A 21310-nucleotide genomic window follows, 5' to 3' on the forward strand; every position below is an offset into this window, starting at 1 on the left:
ACCACAGAAAACACCCACACCCAAATGGAATATAGATAGAAGTATGGCACAAACTACAAGATGTAAAAGAGGCATGCACCTGTTGCCAGGAACCCACTACTCAAATGGTAAAAGACTAAGGGGCATATTTATACTCCGTTTGCGTTGAATTTGCGTCGTTTTTTTCGACGCAAATTCGGCGCAAAACTAACGCCATATTTATACTTTGGCGTTAGACGCGTCTAGCGCCAAAGTATGGGCAAATAGCGTCATTTTTTTGCGTGAACGCCTTCCTTGCGTTAATGAGATGCAAGGAAGGCGTTCCCGTCTAAAAAAATGACGGCGACGCAAATGCGTCGTATTTATACTCCCGGGCAAAAATCACGCCCGGGAGTGGGCGGGGCAAAAAACCCCGCATTTGCGCCACTTTTTAACGCCTGGGTCAGGGTAGGCGTTAAGGGGCCTGTGGGTCAAAATGAGCCCACAGGTGCCCTCCCCTGCCCCCAGGGACCCCCCCTGCCACCCTTGACCACCCCAGGAGGACACCCAAGGATGGAGGGACCCATTCCAGGGACATTCAGGTAAGTTCAGGTAAGTATACATTTTTTTTGTGTGGCATAGGGGGGCCTTATTTGTGCCCCCCTACATGCCACTATGCCCAATGACCATGCCCAGGGGACATAAGTCCCCTGGGCATGGCCATTGGGCAAGGGGGCATGACTCCTGTCTTTACTAAGACAGGAGTCATGTAAATGGCGTCTGGGCGTCGTTAAAAATGGCGCAAATCGGGTTAAGACGATTTTTTAGCGTCAACCTGACTTGCGCCATTTTTAAGACGCCCTAACGCCATTTTTCCCTACGCCGGCGCTGCCTGGTGTACGTGGTTTTTTCCACGCACACCAGGCAGCGCCGGTCTGCTTGCGCCGGCTAACGCCATTCAATAAATACGGCACCCGCATGGCGCTTCAGAATGGCGTTAGCCGGCGCAAAAATTTTTGACGCTAAACTGCGTTAGCGCAGTTTAGCGTCAAAAAGTATAAATACAGGCCTTAGGCACTCATTATGACATTGGCGGTCTGTCCCGAAGACCGCTGTGGTGGCGGCCCGCCAAAAGCCCACAGTGGCGAAGCAATCCGCCTGTCCAGTTACGGCACATAAAAACAGAATTGCCAGAACACAGCCACAAAACTGGCACCGTCAGGCCGAACGGTGGCAGCAGAGATGCGGAGCCACCACCCACACCGCCACAGCAGAACAAGACTGCATCCCCTAATACGTGCCACAAATCAGCACACCGGACATAGCGCGTCGGTACTCCATTGATGGTCGGCTCCGCGGCAGCCAAAATGGAACCTCCACTGGAACACAACACCACATAGGCCAGTTCGAATATCCCATACCTGAAACACATATACACACCACATCCCACCTATAAAACACACACACAACCTACAACCCCTTGCCACGCCAAACGACTGACAGACATTGCACATCCACACTGAAGTCTGCACTGCACACAGACATCATAGACACCTGCACACCTCTCACACATCACACTTCACTTAAATATTTAACACTCACACACACATCACAGTCACCATTTCCCGACAAAAGAACCCCTGTTTCACCGATGACGAATTAAGGACTATGGTGGACAAAATCATCTTGGTAGAGCCACAGCTGTTCAGGGCATGAGTGCAGCACACTTCATTGGCAAAGAAGATGGAGTTATGGCAGAGGGTCATCAACAAGGTAAACTGAGTGGGAAGCCACCCACGAACAAAGGACGACATACACAAGAGGTGGAAAGACCTGAGGGGGAAGTTCCGCTCCATGGTGTCCAGACACCAAATCGCCCTCATGAAAACTGACGGTGGGCTGCCACCACCTCTCCAGGAGCTTACATCATGGTAGGGGAAGGTCTTGGTGATCCAGCACCCTGAGGGTCTAAGTAGAATCCGCAGAGGACTGGAAACTGGTAAGTCACCTATACCCTTGTATGAAGTATACCTGTAATGCATGCATCCCCATTCCCTGCATGCCCACCCTAGCCTACTAACACCAATCCAAAAGTCCACACTCCCAAATGCACTCAATGCATGTACAGCATGAAGCACTACGGCTCCCACAATGCATCACCCAATAGCCACCCAACAATGCACATTCCCCTCGCATAACTACACCTGAGTCTTGAAGCATGACACATAGCACTCACCCTGCAGCCCATTTAAAGTACATCAGGCAGATGCGAACAACAATCCCTGTCATCCACAGGTGTGACTGAGTATGTCGTCAGACAACCAGTGCCAATTACAGCCAGTCCCTGACCTTATGAAGACCCCCGCGATGACAGCGACACAGGATGTCTGGAACTGGAAGACCTACAAAGCCTATCCGGGCTCTCTGTGCAGTCCACCTCCGCCATCCCTACCGAGGACACCATGGAGTCCCCTACAACCTCTGCCACCACAACACCTGTCATCCAATGCCCCCACACCAGTGCTCAAGGCCACATCAACCCAGAGTGTGCCCACCTGTACAGGGACCTGAGTCAGCACTGACCACACAGGACGATGAAGGTCCTGGTGTAAGTGGGAGTGGGCACACCATGCAAGAGACACAGGTACCAGGGGCTAGGGCCAGTGGGAGTGCACCTAGGAGTCACAGGCCGGGTCAACCCAGAGAGCCGCCAGCCCATGAAGCTATAGCACAAGTCCTGGGAGTATACAACCAATCCCAGGACAAGATGGGACAGTTATTAGACCTGTTGGGGGATAACCTGAGCCAGCAAATGGAGTACCACTGGAGGCCATTCATAGTGGTATGCCCTCGGTGCCACATGGCCTTCAGGAAAGGTTTGATGCAGGAGCTCATCACAGTCCTGCGTGAGTCCTCCACCCACCACCAGGCCCCTTCCACTAGCCAACCTACTGACCAGCCCTCTACATCTGCTGCATCTAGTGGAATGATGGTCATGCCTGAGGACTCACAAGCCGGCCCCTGTTGCTGAGGAACCCCCATGCAAACGTAGTCATAGACCCAGACATCCTGCAGGGAGAGAAGCCAAGACCAACCCCACTGCCAGGATATGAGCCTCTCAAGAACTGTCTCCCTTGTGTGCCACTGAGACACCTTGTTGACTTCCTACTGCCATATCCCCATTTCCAAATGCCACATGGATACTGGAGCTGTGCTATCAACTGGTGGCTCTTACAGACTGATGGAATCGATCACCATGGTCCCACTGCTTTGCACCCTATCCACCCTTTGGTATACACAATAAATGCACTTAGACACAAGTTTTTGTGTTACGTATTTACTCATTGTAAAAGTGCAACAAATGTGTGACATGTCATAGAAATTGAGTCCTAAAACACATTGAAGATGTGTATATATTATGCTGTCATCCGGATTCCTGCAGCAAAGTCAGTGTCCACACAAACCTGGGTTCTCAGGTAGCAGGCTGGGAAGAGTGGTGCTACATCATCCATAGTACATCTGCAATTGATAGCACAGAATGTTCAACACACATTATGTTCATTTTTGCCAACAGTCTGTACCAGCACTTCATGATGGTTAAACTATTCACACTGTAGGTCCACACACTGATAGACAATCCAATACTATTGCACACATGACCACAACCCTGTTCAGGTACAATGTGACTAGCTAATCGTTGCATCTAACAGCAATGACCTGAGTGATAGACACTCATTGCAGTAGTACCACACAGCTCACACCCTTGGATGCCAAGTATTGACAGCAGTTGAAGTCACAAGGAGCTGCAAACTATGCCAATGAAAATGTGATTCCAGAATGGAGAAGTCACAAATGTGTGACGAAGTAGATAGGATGTCAGAACTATATGTAACCCAGACAGATGGTCTGGCTAACATCACAGGTGCACTGTAGACCTACTTGTCAGACCACTCCTGTATACCCTCATCTGAAACCCAAATGGGGTCAACACCTACTGATTTCGGGGATGGATAATAAAGTACACCCAATCTGTACACCAACATGTAACATGCCAAACATATAGAAGTACCTACCGGAAGCTTAGCTGAAGTACTTCTGGGTGAGATCTGTCCTTGTGCCTACACTTTCCTCATCCCCGTCTTCGTCACTCATGTTTCCTCCCTCCTCTGCCACCAGATTGTCCCCAACTCCTACCTCCTCCAGCAATGGGATGTTCCTCCTTAGTGCCAGATTGTGGAGCATGCAGCAGGCCACCAGACTCTGGCACATCTTCTGTGGTGAGTACTGCAGGTAACCCCCAGAGATGTTCAGACATCTGAACCTTGCCTTCAAGAGACCAATTGTCCTTTCAACCCCACTTCTTGTTCTCCCATGAGCCTCATTGTACTGTTCCTCAGCCCTGGTCCTTGGATTCCTCACCGGTATCAGCAGCCAGGAGAGATTGGGATAACCAGATTCACCTGTGGATTGGGTAAACAATGTCACATACAGACTGAGTAGTAAGGCTGGGGTAACAGTGATGACATATACACTCATCATACTCACTGATGAGGTAGGCCCTCAATCTTTGTAGAGGCGCCATCAACCATGGGACACTACTATTCCTGAGCATGTAAGAATCATGGACAGACCCTGGAAACGTTGCAGTCACCTGGGAGATGTACTGGACAGCTAAGCAGACCATCTGCACATTTATGGAGTAAACGCCCTTACGGTTCCTATACACTTTATCATTAGCCATGGGTGGTATTAATGCAATGTGTGTGCCATCTATGAACCCAATAACATGAGGAATATGTCCCAATGCACAGAAATCCGCCTTCACACTGGGCATATCTACAGGTTTGGGAAATTGAATGTAGCTGTCCATATGCTTGACTAAGGCGGACAAGACTTTCCCCCACACATTTGTAATAACCTTCACGCAGGGCTCAGTAATATTAAATAGCGTTTATTTCCATTTGAAGATGACACGTCTAACTCCCGTCTATGCGTCCTCCGAATGCCTAATCCTCCGTTCTTCCTTCTCCACATTCTCTCCCCCCGGCATTCTAAATTCCCACACAATAGTTTCTTAAAGAGGACATCAACAATTATATTACCCAAGTACAACAACATTGCTGAACATAGGATGAGACATGTCTGTTGCCATTCCCACTATCCCCTGGAATGAACCAGTGGCCAAGAAATGGAGGACGGAGACAATCTGCACAGTTGGAGGAATGGCTGTAGGTTGGCGAATGGCTGGCAGCAGCTCAGACTCCAACTGGGTACACAGCTCCCTCACTGAAGCACGGTTCAGTCGACAGTGGGAGGTAATGTGGCTTTCTTCCATCGTTGCCTAGTCAACTGGGGCCGGTACACAGGTGAACACCTCACCCTCCACAGTGGTCGCAATCTACACATGGCATACAACAAGTATGTCAAAGATTACCATTCATGCATCTTACTGCAGGGTGACAAACAGTGAAGCAACATCACATATGCTGCCACTTGTTGCATGCAAAGCAGACTTCAATGTGCCAAGACTTTGTAATTCCCATGTCAGTTGCACATACATCTGGGATTTACAATGGATGACAATAGTGAGTCTAGTCACTGCTACACTGCAACCACCATCAATATGTAAGAGCATTCCCACAATGTCATGTTGTCATTACCAGAATATGTGCACACTCCAAGTTTATGCTGCCTAATTGTACTTAACACTGTCCCAGGGTGTAACTCGTCACATGTCCATGTTGGAAATGAGTAGTGACTTCATTAATTAATGTATTCATTACAGCTGTATTGCAAAATGGCTGCTGCCTGTCCTGCATGCAGGAGACAGATGTCAGCGAGCTCATTCAGCCGGCGTATGCCATCATGGCGGTCGGAACCGCTGTGCAGTTCCTCATTGGTTAACATTGATGTCTATGGCATACAGGGACCAATGACGACTACAGCCGGCAGTGATGGTGCAGACTGCTGCGGCCGTGACTGCCATTTTCTACACTGTATCTCACTTGACTCCTAACTATCCAGCCATTAAGACCTCCACTGAGTATGTTGCTGTGTTGTGTTCCAGGGAGCCACGATGGCATGTGTTACTGGGGATAGGGGCCCCGATTTCACCTTGGAAGAATTGGAGAAACTTGTGGATGGGATCCTACCCTTGTACACAAAGCTGTATGGGGCTCCAGAACAGCAGGTAGGTTGCATAATGGTTATGTATGTTGCAGTATAGGGATATGTAAGTGTGTAATTGTACATGTATGCAGGACGTTACAGTGGAGGGTGTATCTACGGATATGACTGCTAGGAATGTTTTGGAAGTCTGAAGCCATGTATGATGCTGATTTGTTTACTGTTGGTAGGCCTATAAATGACGTAGATGTCACCTACATTGATGTGTCTTTCCTTCTGTTTCTCCCATGCAGGTCAGCACCCATCAGAAGGAGGGTTTGTGGAAAGCCATCGCCAAGGAAGTTTGGACCCTGGGAGTCCATACCCAGCGGACCACCTACTGGAGGAAGCAGTGGGAGGGCCCGAGATGCTGGGCCCGGAAGACTGCCAAGGCACAGTTGGGGAGGCCTTCCGACGAGGAAGGGGTGCCTGTCAGACCCTGACCCCCCTGATGGCCAGCATACTGGCAGTGGCCTACCAGGAGTTGGATGTGTGCTTGAGGGCAACACAGCAGCCACAAGGGGGTGAGTGACATAGTACACATCCTGTACAGTTTGCAATGGACTGGATGGGTGTGTTAGCCAGGGGACCAAAGATGTAAACTGTAGGTATGACAGTTAATGTAGGTAGGATGCAGTTGTGCTGTGAACAGAAGAAGCTATGATAGGTGAGCATCTGAGCACCAGGTGTTCACAGGATTTTTACCATGCCACATTTTCTAGACTTCACATGGACATAAAAGATCTTCAGTCGGTATCGATACCCATCTATACATGTCCATAATGGGTGACACGGGTAGGTATGACAATGTACAAACGTCACTCATTGACAGGTTTCTCCCAGTAATGGTGCTGTACATTTCTTGCATGCCCCTGCTGCCACCTAATGACACTGTGGTTGCACCGTATTTACAATATGGCGCACCACGCGCACTTTAGGACAATAGCATCAACATTTTTTAAGCTAATGTGGCGTTTTGCTGCACACTATAAGAAGTATAAATTACAAGCTATTTTAAGTAATGTGCTTACCACAAAAAAATTGAGCAGGCGTTAAAAATTATGTCAAAAATGGCGCAATGCAATCTTGTAGATTTCACTGCACCATTTTTGCGGGCCTCCTAATTCCAGAACGCCTCCCACCCTTTGCATACAATATGCCTTTTGCAGGCATTATGTGACGCATGGGTCGCAAAGTGGTGCAATTCAAGAATTGCACCACTTTGTTAATATGGCACAGCTAAAAGTGCTTCCTTGAGCCACATTAGCATAAACAAAAATGACGCTAATATGGCACAAGGAGGCACTAGGGCCTTGTAAATCTGGCCCTAAGTGCACTGATGGACTACTTCAAAGACATTGGGGTTTGCAGAATGCACTGTTCTGGACACGGACGCCACCCCCAATTCCAATGACCATGGAGGAATTGCTGTGATAGTCCCATTGCTCAACAAGCCAAAACCAACAACACAATGGAAGGGTGGCACAATGCCTTCCGACCCACACTAGAAGGAACCATACCAGTACTTACAAAATTCATTGAAGCCCCCAAAAACAACAAAACTACTAACAATAAAGGATAGAACTATCAGTAAACCGATTCAACCCTAAAGGAGCTAAACAAACCAGGGAAATGTGAGAAATGCTACAGTTCAAAGTCAGAGTCTTTAAAAATAACAAGTTTACAACTTAGACATGAGAGCTAAATTACTATTAAAAACCACCTACTAGCCCAACTACTCACAAGTAAAATACAAAACAGAAAGTAATGCCACTATAACATAAACCTATTTAAATAAATATTAAATATTTATTTTTATAAATCAGTCTACAAAAATGTATTGATAAACTACAAAACAAGGATGATAAATAGAAATAATAATTTTTAATACCTAATTAAAAGTATTCACATGAAAACCATGGAGACTCAATATAATAGATATAAGCAGAGCATCTCACAAATCAAATCTCACACATACAAAATAAAACTTTTCCAATGCACTAAAAACAAAACATATACACATTTAAAAATATAACATTACCCATCAAATTAAAAATATCGCACTTACAACTGCCAACTGCCTAGCTGATGTTCTTGATCCTCCTCCATTTCTTTATGACTCAATCCATAAAAAAGTAAAGAATAAATTCAAAGTGACCAAAAAAAAAAGAAAATTGCCAAATTAAATCCACCAAAATAATTCACAGTCATCACAAATTGTAAAAAACACTCCAGGAAAGCTGAAAAATATACAAAATTATATATATATATCAAAACAAATCCCTTTCAGGGTTAGAGTGACACATAAATTATGCAAAAAAGAATAGAGAACTCTGGGTAGTTCCCAAGTTTAGGTGGAGAACAGCACTAGTAAGAAGCACTCTGCAACACCCGCAACACTCTAGATTTGCTCACCTCAAATGTCTGTTTATCTAGCAAAGTTTTTAAGCATTGGATCAGCACAGTGCTATCCATGCAGAGCTAGATAGTAACAAAGTCTTTTGCCATTTGTACAGCAAAGTTTTTAAGCATAGGTTTGACATAGTGTCAACCTTGCAGAGCTGTAAAATGACAAAAAACATTTACCACTCCAGGCACAGTATTACAGCTTTGGACTGGTAAAATACCGTCCAAGCAAACCTGGAATGGGTAAAAGCAACCCCTGACACGTGTTTCACTCTCAGAGCTCATCAGAGAGATTTAGCTTTGTCCAGACACAAGGGACACCCAGTATAAGTCAAAACAAATCCCTTTCAGGGTTAGAGTGACGCATAAATTATGCAAAAAAGAATAGAGAACTCTGGGTAGTTCCCAAGTTTAGGTGGAGAGCAGCTCTAGTAAGGAGCACTATATATATATATGTGTGTGTGTGTAATATATATATATATATATATATACATATATATATATATATATATACTACACACACACACATATATATTCATATATATGTATATGTATATTCAATCAATCAATTCTTTATTTATACGGATATGTAATAATAACAATAAATCACATAAATACGTACACTTTACATACAAACATACAAAAAAAGAATAAACACTCGTGTATTTAAAATCTTAAAAATTTCCCATTTCATTTAGAGTTAAAACTTAATCAAAATAATTAATAATTAAAAAAGTTTACACTGTTCCACCAATTAATAGCCTCTTTTAAGAAAGACCCCACCCCTGGCACACCAACTCATCAGGGACCATACGTAACCACAGGTAGGCTGGGTTATACTGCATGAAACCCCTTTTTCTCAATACGGGAAGTAAAAATCTTCATCCAAAAGGTGCATAAAAATCACAAAACATGGTAAAATGGACTAAAAACTGTAAAGACACCCCATCACACAGACAAATTTGTATGGATTTCAAATCATACTGGCCAAGCGGGAAGCACGGAATACTTCTAATTACTCCTAATTGAAAGCAGGTAATGAGTGACCTTTCCCAAACATTTTGTACAGTCAGAAGATACAATTCCGGACCCGCCTGCAGCTTTAGCATTACAAAATCCCTCACCGTTGGTTTCTTTAATTCCTGTGCCTCCCTTTTTTGCTCCCAACATTTTGAAAAAGTTCTCCTTTACCCAACTTTTATCGATACGTGTTAAACATTGTGGGGCATTGAACATTTCTGGGTGGCAGCGGGATGCGGCGGTCTCTTTTATGTATGCCGGCCAAGGGATATTCAAGGCTCGATCACATGTCAGACAATCATGCAGCATTTCCCTATTTAGGAAGGCACAGTCGTTTGACCAAATGGAAATCCACAGCAGAAGGGGTACAATCCTAATACCATCCTCCACACACTCCAGATTTACTTCCTCATGAAGGCAAAACATGAAAATATTTTGTCCCATGCCCAGTAACATTCTGCAGAAGCGATTTTCTTCTATCTGGGGCGCCAAACTACCAGAATAACCCCAGAGTGCTGCCCCATATGTAAGAACCAAAAGGCATTTACATCTGTACACCTCAAGCAGAGGCTTTATAGGCTTATTCTCTAGTCTTGAAGAAAACTCAAAAGTTGCTCCTACAGCAACATTATATCACGCACATCGCCTCGAGAAGCAGGGTTTGCATGTTTCTTTGTCGTCAAAAGTTACCCCTAGGTAGGGAAACTGCCGCACACGGCTGATGATTTGATCATTAATCTTCAAAGCACCTACAAACCAAGCTCATTGGCTTGCCACAGACCATGAAGTGGGACTTGCTGCTGTTAACCTCTAAATCTAAATCAGACATAAAATCGCTATGCGCCTTAACCACCTCCCGAAGACCATTCATAGTACGGGCCATCATCCCCATATATCAAAGTCAGGATACTCTTATTTTTATTTTAGGAACATCTTTACAATGTTACACCAAATAATTGTGCAAGCCAATTTTTGTATAAAAGAAACAAGGTGGGGGCCAAAACACACCCCTGTCTCACGCTTCTTTTAATTTTAAAAGATTGCATTCCTTCCCAATGAGTTCTATATCTCACAGTTGTGCTTGTCCCAGAGTGTAGATACTGGAGGAATTCCACAATTTAGGGCTACACGCCCATCGAGGTTAAACGTTCCCATAGCTTGCTGTGATTTACTTTATCAAAGGTACAGCTGAAGTCCATAAAAGCAAGTTACAAAGGGCTGTATTTATAGGCCATTAGCACCACAGGAGCATCACTTTTAGTGACGCTCCTGTGGCGCTAAGCACAGCGCCGTATTTACAAGGTGACGTTAAGCCACTTTTTGTGGCTCAACCCCACCTTGTAAATACGGCCCCTTCCCACACAGCACTGTGTGTGGAAGGGGCAGGCAATGGGTGTTGCTGTGGGTGTGCCACAGCAACACCCATTGCATTTTGACACTGCCCCATATTTATGAAATCTCATAAACCTGAGGCAGCGCCAAATCTAACGCCACCCCCAGGGGTTACGTTAGCAGGGCACAATGAGAAGGAATACTTTAATTCCTCCTCATTTTTTGCTTTTTCTATGCATGCTGCATTCTGACGCATGCATAGAAAAAGCAAAATGCCAGAAATTATTGTTGTCCCTTCCTGCACATAAACAATCATTTGAAAATTACGCTTTGGCACTTCTGTGTGTACTGCATTGTGCAGCACACACAGAAGTGCCAAAGCGTCATTAGTGATTGTTTATGTGCGGGAAGGGACATCTTCCCGTACATAAACAATCATACTCCTCAACACAGAAATCCTTACACGTTGGTGCAAAGATGCCTGCAATGGTGCTGGCAGCTAAATTTAGCAACAGTGCAGGGGGAAACGCAGTGCATATTCCCTTAAATATGGCGCATCCCTGCGTTTCTAAAGTGACACAGTGCGGCGCTGCCAATTTTGTCGCAGCACCGCACTTTCTTTAGATCTGGCCCAAAGTACCCTTCTTTGCCTGGGTATATTTACCAATCAACATGAGCAAATTCAGACATTGCTTCTGAGTCTCCAGCCCCTCCCTAAAGCCATACTGGATCTCACTCAACACATCCTGCTGCCTCATCCATTCCTCAATACACTGTAGAACAATTCACCTCAGTATTTTCACTGAGGGGTCTAAGAGTGAAATCGGACAATAAGATTTGGGATCACTCCGATTTCCCTTTTTGAAAATGGGGATAATACACTGGAATTTCCACGAGGAAGGGATTCCTGCACTCATTGCTGCATTTAAAACGTTTAACATTATAGGTGCCCACATCTGAGGATACCTTTTGCATAGGTCCATTTGAATTGCATCAGGGCCCAGCGCTTTGTGGCTTCAGCTCCACTGCACGGGGCCACTCTGTAAATAGGGCGCTGGGATTTTGGTCTTGTTGGGCCACATTAACGTCAAAATGAATGACATTAATGTGGTGCAAGGTGGCGCTAGGAGCATTTAAATATGCCACTAAGAGTGATATTTACAATCCATGTGCGCCGCCAGTGCATCACTTTTTGTGACATATTGCAGGCCCATATATACAAGGCCATGCAAAGCCACTTTGTGTGGCTTTCCATGGCCTTGTAGATATGGTGTTAGGCCATTTAGTGCAAGTCGCTGCATTGCCGTACACTGCATCTGAGAAGCATACCATGGGCATCGTGGTGTGTGTTTCCACGCAATATATTATATGTTTTTAGCTCAACTCTTTTTCAAGGATGTGGTTCGCACCACATGTTTAGGAGATGGATGGAGACACCAATTGCTGTATTGTTGTAATAGTCAAGTTGCTCCTGAGCAGATGCATTATTGAGAGCCATAACAGTAAGTTACGGTAGGGCTGTAACACAGAGAGTAGATGGATCATCATACCTCAGACAGTCTAGCAGAGCCACGTGCTGCTTCAGCAAAGTTGTTTATATTTTTTAATGAAAGCACACCTGTCAACTTGGCACCCGATGGCACATTCTCTTTTTTTCCTGAAAAACATTTAGGGCCCAATTATAAGTTTGGCAGACAGGAACACCCATCCTCAAAACTCCCAACGGGGTGGTTGCCACTGTGCTGGCTTCCTCCCAGCTGGCCCTGTTAAGACGTTCCTGCTGGGCTGACCGGTGGAAACCAAGGTTTTCACCGGTCAGCCCAACAAGAACGTTGAGGCAGCATTGTCGCCAGCTTGTAATCAAGCTATCAGCAATGCTGCCTCCCACAGGGGGCACAGCAGATATTGTGCATTATGAGGGTGTTGGACAGCAGGACCCCTGCACTGCCCATGCAACAGGCATGGGCAGTGCTTGGGTCCCCCATTGACCCTCAGCACCCGTTTTCCGCCAGCCTTTTCTTGGCTGGCAGAGAACCAGGTTGGAATCAGCAGGGTGGTACTTAGTTCAACGCTGCCCTGGTTGATTCCAACCTTCACCGCTGGAAGAGATGATGGTAGGTTGGCGGGGCTGCCTGTCAACCTCATAATGTGGTGGTTGGACAGCCACAACCGCGGCAGTCCGACAGCCTTGGTGAGTGTGGTGGCCCGAGGAGTGCCACACTCATAATTAGGCCCTTATTTTGACTATGAACCGTTGCTTCTGGCACCTGGAAAAACTGAAGAAACACACAGAGAGCTCCTTCTCATTAGGTTTTTGCTTAAGGCATTAAAAAAACTTCTGATAAAGCCAGTGGAACAGGAAGTAGTGGTGGATTTTTAAGATGTTGATTAATTGGTACCTCACTGAAGTAGCTGTGATGGTGCATTATATGACATATGAGAAGAACATTCCCATTTGGCGAAAACCCTTTGATAGGTGGTTTAAAGAGAATGCAAATATTATAGGAAACTTTTACTATTGGTAGCTAATATTGATCTAGGACTGTATCATGTATCATACCCTCTTCTTTGGCTGGGCAGTATGTTTTTTCCCATACAGTTAGTGTGACTCACTGTAGAGGAACTTAATGAAATATGTGGCCTCCACCAAATGATGTGGAAACTTGTTATGTCTTTAGTAGTAGGTCACTACACAAAGTCCTCTGATGCATTGTAGATAGTCACAATATGCTGCAGTGGGCAGTATGGGGTATTCCTTTGGGGCAACTAGGGAACCCCACCACCTGTCCGGAGACATGCCAGTGTTGCCATTCAACACCATCCAAAGTAAGACCAGTAAAAAACTGGTCTAAGTATTTGCACTCTGAGAAGGAAGCGTTGTGCTACCTCAATATAGTGGACAAAATATTAACGCACAAAATATTAAAAGGTAAGTATGTAGAGATTTTCTATACCTAACTCCACATGTTTGTACAGAGATAACATATATATCTTCAAGATGCATAGATATGGAATTAAGAATTTTAAAACTACACTTCCTTTATATGCGCTTACTTTTCGATATTTTGTCCCTCAATATTTTGTCCATGATATTAAGATGTCTTGATATTCTCATTCTCAATATTCGGTAGCACAATCATCTAAAGCTCAGGGGTACTTCTACAGGGTCAGTAGAACGCTTTAGGTTCAAGCCTGGAAATAAGGCCTGATAGAGGAAAAGGTTGCTGTGAGAGGTACTCCACATCTCGTTTGACTATTGCTTGATGGACCTTGGTGTACTATCCATAGCGGTTCATTAAAAAAGGAGCCTTTGGTATTATGAGCCATGTTTGGGTAAGAATTACTAGGTGTAAGAAAGTAGAGTACCAGTTGGAGACGCTGAGAACCCATCTCAGATAATAATACAATCCTTTTCAGGGTGAACCACAAAAGTCACTAAATAAACCTGTGCTTAACCCTCTGGCAGCTTAGAACAAATCAGTCAGCCTTAACTTAGAGGTAGAGGCAATGTGTAAAGTATTTGTGCTGTACTCAAATGGTAATAAACTAAAGTTACAGCACAAGAAAAATCCCAAACCAATTTAGACAAACAGAATAAATTTTAATAAATAAAATGACACCAAAGTGAAAAAAATCTCATAAGTACAATTTTAAAATTTCAAATAAAAATAGTGCCAAGAGCACAGACCGCTACACTGGTTCAAAGTCAAAAGTTAAGGACCACTACAATGGGGTGCGAGTTGAATACAGAGACCAGGTTTATTCCGGTGAAACCTTTGTAACGAAAAATCAGTCATCAATGAGTCATCAGCAGGCCACGCTGCAAGCTACATCTGATTTAGGGTCTGACAACAGTGGGCTGCTGGAGACTGGTGTCCATATGAGATCATTGATGAAAGTGCGAGAGCTCCAAAGTCTGTGCCCGGGAAGGCCTCGACTTTGACTGGTTGCTCAGCATCTGTCCCAAAGACCTCCTCTACATTTAAACTTCTCTGCAAAACAGATCTCCTTTAACAGGGCAAACCAACAAGCTGAGTCCTACCAGCATTTCGAAGCCTGGGGGTTCAATGGCAATTTTGGTCGCTGTCAGTTCCCCTGGCAGAAAGTTAGCAAAAGTTTTTTGGTCTCAGATTTTGCAATTTAGGGACAGGAGAAGGACACTCTAACTGCAGCCAATGGACCGGGGCCTCAGGGGCATCGTTGTGCTGAGGGCTCATTCCAATAAAAGGCAGCAGAAGCATCCAGGGCAGCTTCAGTTGGTAGTGGTCAGCTGGCAGTTGCAGGAAATGTGCCTATGGAAACTTGTAGTTTCTTTGTAGTTCAAACAGTAGGTCAGCCAAGTGACCCTTGGAGTCACATCTGGAATAATGGGTTCAAGGCAAGCAGGTCCAGTTTTCCTTCAGGTTCTTTCCACTTCGAATTATTTTTACTTAACCAGTTGCCTATTGCTACTGGGACATATCTCATCAGAACTGCACCTCTTTTTTTTCTTCTCTGTTTTTTTGTACTGCATAATGAATGTTTGTTTTGCAATGTTTTAATCATGCAAAGAATCAATAAAAACTTCAACTTCAAACTGCAGACAGCAGAGCAGTACTTCCTCTGATTCTTCACAACAGGTCTATGAGTGTGATGAGGATTGTGGGATCCACTTTTATACGCAGTGGCAGCCTGTGAGTGGAGGGTAGGACTTTGTCCCCCCCTTGGCTTTCGTTTCAGCCGAACTAGAGAGACATGGGGGGCAGACTTAGGTGTAAGCTTTATCTGCCAGTGACAAGGTAGGCAACCTTTGAAGCTCTGGAAGGGGCTGGGCACAGCCCTACAGGCCAGCTTGTCAAGGGAAAACTACACCCTCTCCACTCCCAGGGCCTTTGGTTCACTGTCTGAGCACACAACTCATCACGGGGGGCCTCAGGGTTCAGGTGACAGTGGACACTGGCAGGAAAGACTTTTGGTTTTAGGTAGAAAAATACTTTTCTTCATATGTTATTTCCAACATAAAAATATAAAATCAGAATTGACCATTAAGTTGGATTTTAAACTAGTATTACAATGAGTCTATGGATCATTTTCCTAGCCGCTCCCATACTGAATTAAGCACTGTAAGTTGTTTAGTGTAACTTAGTGTTACCTGTGGGAGAGCCAGCCTTGCCACCGTGAAAAACAACTTTGGATGTTTTCCAGTGTCAGGGCATGTAGAACATTAAATATACATGCCCTACATTTTAAATACCCTGCACTTCTGTCCAGTGGGCATTGAGGGCCTATCCTAGGAATGGCAGACAAGCATTCAAAAAGAAGGTTTAGGCCTGGTGAAATGGTACTTTACAATTGCTCACCCCATCTGCAGTGTCAGACTTGTAGACATGCTTTACAGTGTTTTATTAGTGTGTGGCACAATGAATGCTACAGCACACTAGTAGCATGTAATGTACAGGTCCTAGGTACATGTAGTACCATACGCTAATGCCTTACAAGTAAATCAAATGTGCCAATTAGGTGAATGCAAATCTTGCCAACTTTAAAAGGGATAGCACAAGCACTTTACCACTGGTTAGCACAAGTAAAGTGTAGAGTTGTCTGGCCAACAGAAAAGGGTTCATCAAAGGAAGGCAGAAATCTCGGTGACCCTACTGGAACCGCACATTACCAACTCTAGACAAACAGCACATCACAAATAATAATAGTAAAAGACCGTGACATAAAAAGATTGCCATTGTTTTGGAATGTTTTATAATAATCAAAGTATTTCAGCCAGATGTATTTTTTAAGACTGCTAGAAAGGCTTGCAAAGCTTTGAGATGTATGCATATGAACTTGCATGCCTTGGGGGCAATACCTGCTGCTGACAAATTAAGGTTCATTGATCATAGATGTAAAACGAATCAATGGTTCTGTGGATAACGATTGACCTTTATATGCTTTAAAATAGCAAATAAAGAAAAAATAAATATGGTGTCTAGTGTGATTTCAGGAAATGTTATCATTGGGTGTAGATTTAGAAAAATTAAGACACTGTGCATAGAGGAAATATGATGATGTATTGTCAAAATAAAAACAGCGTTGACAAATACTCTGAGAATATCAGGCTGTATCTAAATATGGGAAAGAAGTGCAATGATGTCATTTTACCAACTATGAAAGAATGAATAAATTAGGAGTCCATCCCGTTGTGTCCTCAAGTGGGATGCATGTCTTAAGTTGGCATGCCAAGGATACTATGAAATGGTTGTTAAACAAACATTATTTAAATCAAATCATATTTCAAACTGAGTGGTAACTAATTAAAAGAGTAAAAATCTTGTAAACATGAAAACAAATCATGGGGTCGATTCTGAAAAACATTTGTAATTTTATTCCCACAGTTTTACAACTACATTTTGAGGTGCACAGGAAAAGCTTCAACAGTTACATGTTTTAAAGTTCATTCTCGTGTGTTGGCATATACAACCTCTTAAACATATGTGGTATACTTCTAAGCATATGTGCATGTTCAGCATATGTTCAGCATGCAGAAAGCGGCTTAAAACTTATATTTCTTATCACTGATAATCTTCTACATGACGAAACCCTTGCCCCTACAACTCAACAATGTTTGAGGTATTCCCTCCCCATTCCTATGGTGGCTACAGAATTGCTTGCGTCATGGAAGCAGATTTATTCTGTTACATCGGTGGTGTAGTTGGACATGTAAGTAAACCGATATACACATGAAAGTTCTCATTTTGTGAATTACAGATGTGAATTTGTACCTATACGCTATGCTATTTGTGCTCCTAAGTGCAAATGAGGTGGGAACATGTTTGCTCGTGAAAACTCAGACCTCTCCTCTAACAACTATCCCCGAGCAATATGTTCATGGAAATGCATTTATATGTAACAATAATTAGGTGCAATTTTCTTTTTTCTCTCTCCGACAGGTTGTTGTAGCTGCATTGGTGGTGGTAGCGCTTGGTCTTGGCTTAGGACTGGGGCTGAAAGCTGAGAATCCTCCAGGTACGTTCACCTGATCTTGCGAAAACACTGAATGAATCTTCGGTCACACATGGTAAAAAGGCTAGTCTAATTCTGAAAATTAGCAAAGGATTTTATCAGTTAGTTTGCTAGCACTTTACCTGGAAAAAACATTTGATAAGCCTACTGAGCATACATACTATATAGTGTCCTTCTTTCTTTTGCCAAAGTATACATGTTTCAGGTGGTCCAGAACACAGCTGCGCCTTTACTGCTTAAGATACCTAAGCACCAATCTGTATCTAGGTCACTGGCCACTCTGCTTTGGATCCATGTCAAACAAAGAATTTCATTTATGTTAATGTGCATTGCTCATAGAGCATATCATAAAAAGGCCCTCAAATACTTCAATTCAGGATGCAATCCTATAGGCCTAGGAGGTTGCTGAGATCTTCCTCCTTACAGCTTAGCTGAAATCCTAAGGGTGGGGAAACTAAGAAATGGAGGTGGATCTTCGCTTTCCTAGTGGCAGAATTGTGGAACGCATGTCCATTAGGCTAAGGAAGAGGGAGGTTAAGAGTTGTTTTAGGAAACTGTTAAAAACTTGGCTGCTTGTGTAACTGGGACTGAATAAGCACTAAATTCGGTTTTTGAGCTCTGCCAGGCCCTTGGAGGGTAGCCACGCACTATATAAACCTGAATGTATTAAACTGAACGTGTTTAACAGGAAGTTATTGTTCAGTTTGCAACAATATGCAGTCGACCTTACTTACTGCTTACACAATGGACTTTGATTAGTCATTGATTCCTATGCAGGTAATGTAGGAAGTAAGACATCTGACCAACTTTTGAGATATTATTAGCATGACGTCAAAGTAGTGTTCAGAGGTTGTGTAAGGAAATAAATATACATTTTAAAAAACAATAGTAGTTATGTCTAAATGCAGTAAGTAATTAGTATAGACCATATATTAAATATGTACAGTGTTATTGGCTTAAATTATTTCATTTTGTTAGTACATTTTCATTTATGTTAATTTGCAAAGCATTATCACAATATTATGTATTATGTCTTGTGTGAGATTGCCGCAGTTCTGGCAGTCGGACCTGCAAGATTGCGAACCTGGCAGTCGGACTGCCAGGGGACTGCTGTCCCCACCAGGAACATTGCTCTGTTGAACTCTGCGCCACCTGACTGATTAAAACCCCACTTTCCAGCTGACTTTTCAAGGCATGGGCAGTGCAGGGCACCCCTTGCCCAGCACCCTCAGAATGCGCACTGTCTGCCTTGTAGACAGTGCGCATTCCAAGGATGTTGGTCGGCTCTCTCTCTGGGGAGGCGAGTCCTATACCATAGTACTGTTCCTGCCGGACTGACTGGTGAGAACTTTCTATGACAATGATCCCACCGGCCAGCCCGACAGAAACATTGCAATAGGGCACGAGGGGACACCACCGGTATGACGGTGGCATCCTCCCCGCGGCATTGGCTGTCAGCTGGTATGACAGCCAATGTCATAACGAGGCCCTTAGCTTTTATTCAAACAGAGAATGTTTTATGTATTCCCAATAAGGAGACATGGCAACAACTTGTTTAAAAATGTATTGTTTTTTAGCACATTATTGTACTTAATCAGGAGAGCACATTGTAGTGCTCAATTTATTTATTTTACAAAACCTAAAGGATAATATCACAGATCCAGTGAAACTGCAGAAAGTAAACAGTGCTTATCAAAATACCATTTACATTATTTAGTTGTAATGTCAGATGATGATTTTTTAAAGTTTTTGGCTGTAATATGAGTCCTGAATTATAGTGAGCAAGTGAAGCGAGTAATCCCGACCTCATCTAGGGAGAGTCCTGGGGGGAGGGTTCTCTCCTGGAATTTGTTTTTTTAATGGAGTCAAATATTGCATTTTAAAACAGAATCTTCACATTAATTGGCTAAAGAAGCTTAGCCTTTTAAAGGGTACTCATGAAATATTCCTTTTATGATGTGCCAAGCCAATGAAAGTGGACGCTCCAGTGACTCGATTACATTTTCTACAAAATGGCCTGAAGGTTCTCACAAATGTCAAAAACTATTCCCCTTGTACCAGGGCCAGCACTCTGTCATGGGTGAATCCTTATGAAATTGACGCGCCCTTAGGACCAAAATTACATACAATATTAGAGTTCAAGAATGTTGTCATTAGTATTAGTGCCATTCTTATACCATGGTTGAGACTTATGTCAAAAATTATCTCTAGGACGTCAGGACAAGTATTTTGTCATGGTACCACCTCTTATGCCATTAATTACTTCTAATGTTACAGCACTAGCATTTTGCCATGGGTGTCCATATGACAAGTAGTAACTCTAGTATGCCAGTGACAGCATTTTTTTACATATGCCTGTCAAGCTAAGTTCTCCTCCAATATGCTAGTGCCAGCATTTTGCTATGGCTGTCTCTACAAGCCAGGGATTACTTATGATATGCAAAAGCTAATGATACTGTTAAACACAACACCACATTCTCAACCTCGCTTACCTACATCTACTCACTTGCACTACTTCTTGCTCAGTCACTCTCATTGATTCAAACTCACTTTCACTCATTCATGCTCGCTCACTGACTTGCACTCGCTAATACTTCCACTTACCTAATCTCACTTAGTCTCACCTATTCTCAGTCACTGTGACTAATTCATTCACACTTGCTCACTCTCACCCTTGATCTCACTAACTCACTAACTCACTCCTCACTCACTTCAACTCACTCTTCCTCTTACTCATTTCCACTCACTTTCACGGACTCAATCATTCTCGTTAACTCTCTTTTTTCACTCACTCATACTAACACTCAATACTCACTACCTATCACTCACTCACATTCACTCACAGATGCTCACTCATACAGACACATGCTCCCACATGCATGGATTTTCTCTCAAACAGGTACACTCTTACCTCAATGCGCATTTACAATATACATTTAAAAGCATTTTATTTTTCTTATAACAGCTGCCAGCTCCTGGTGGTCCAATTTTTATTATGCTAATGGTGGATAAATAGCTATAGTGTAAGACAAATGGGCAGAAAACATGGAGGGAAGAGCCCTGCACCCATAAGGGCAAACTGCCCCTTTATTCTTTGTGTGCATTTTGCCACCTGTGAGAATATGTTGCAAATACAGCGCTAGTGGTCACGAAGGGCAAGCCAGTTGAAACCATTGTGGCTATTGTTGACACCTAAATACCTTCCATACATTTTTTTTACATTTTGGGACTATAGCATACAACTTGTTTTTTTAAACTGCCAACAATAAAGGATTGAATTCACAAAGATAAATATATATATGTTTAGATTTACTAATTTGTATAATTCAGGAGTCTCTAAGCTTTGCATTAATAAAAGCCACTTGAATTCAAAGAAAATCATGCCAATCTATTAATTTAAATTGCATTGTTCAGATCAGGCAAGAGTGAATTAGTG

General features: G+C 43.5%; 1 protein-coding gene across 2 annotated transcripts in view; it reads left to right on the forward strand.

Annotated features, from left to right (window-relative positions):
- Nucleotides 1-21310, forward strand: part of ENPP3 (ectonucleotide pyrophosphatase/phosphodiesterase 3) — a 709815-nt gene that overhangs the window by 40500 nt on the left and 648005 nt on the right. For both annotated transcript variants that reach the window (XM_069235161.1, XM_069235162.1), the window contains exon 2: nucleotides 17802-17877. In XM_069235161.1, the coding sequence (XP_069091262.1) occupies nucleotides 17802-17877 (76 nt within the window). The remainder of the gene's footprint in view (nucleotides 1-17801; nucleotides 17878-21310) is intronic.

The sequence above is a fragment of the Pleurodeles waltl genome, chromosome 5 (assembly GCF_031143425.1).
Source record: "Pleurodeles waltl isolate 20211129_DDA chromosome 5, aPleWal1.hap1.20221129, whole genome shotgun sequence".
NCBI classification, from domain to species: Eukaryota; Metazoa; Chordata; class Amphibia; order Caudata; family Salamandridae; genus Pleurodeles; species Pleurodeles waltl.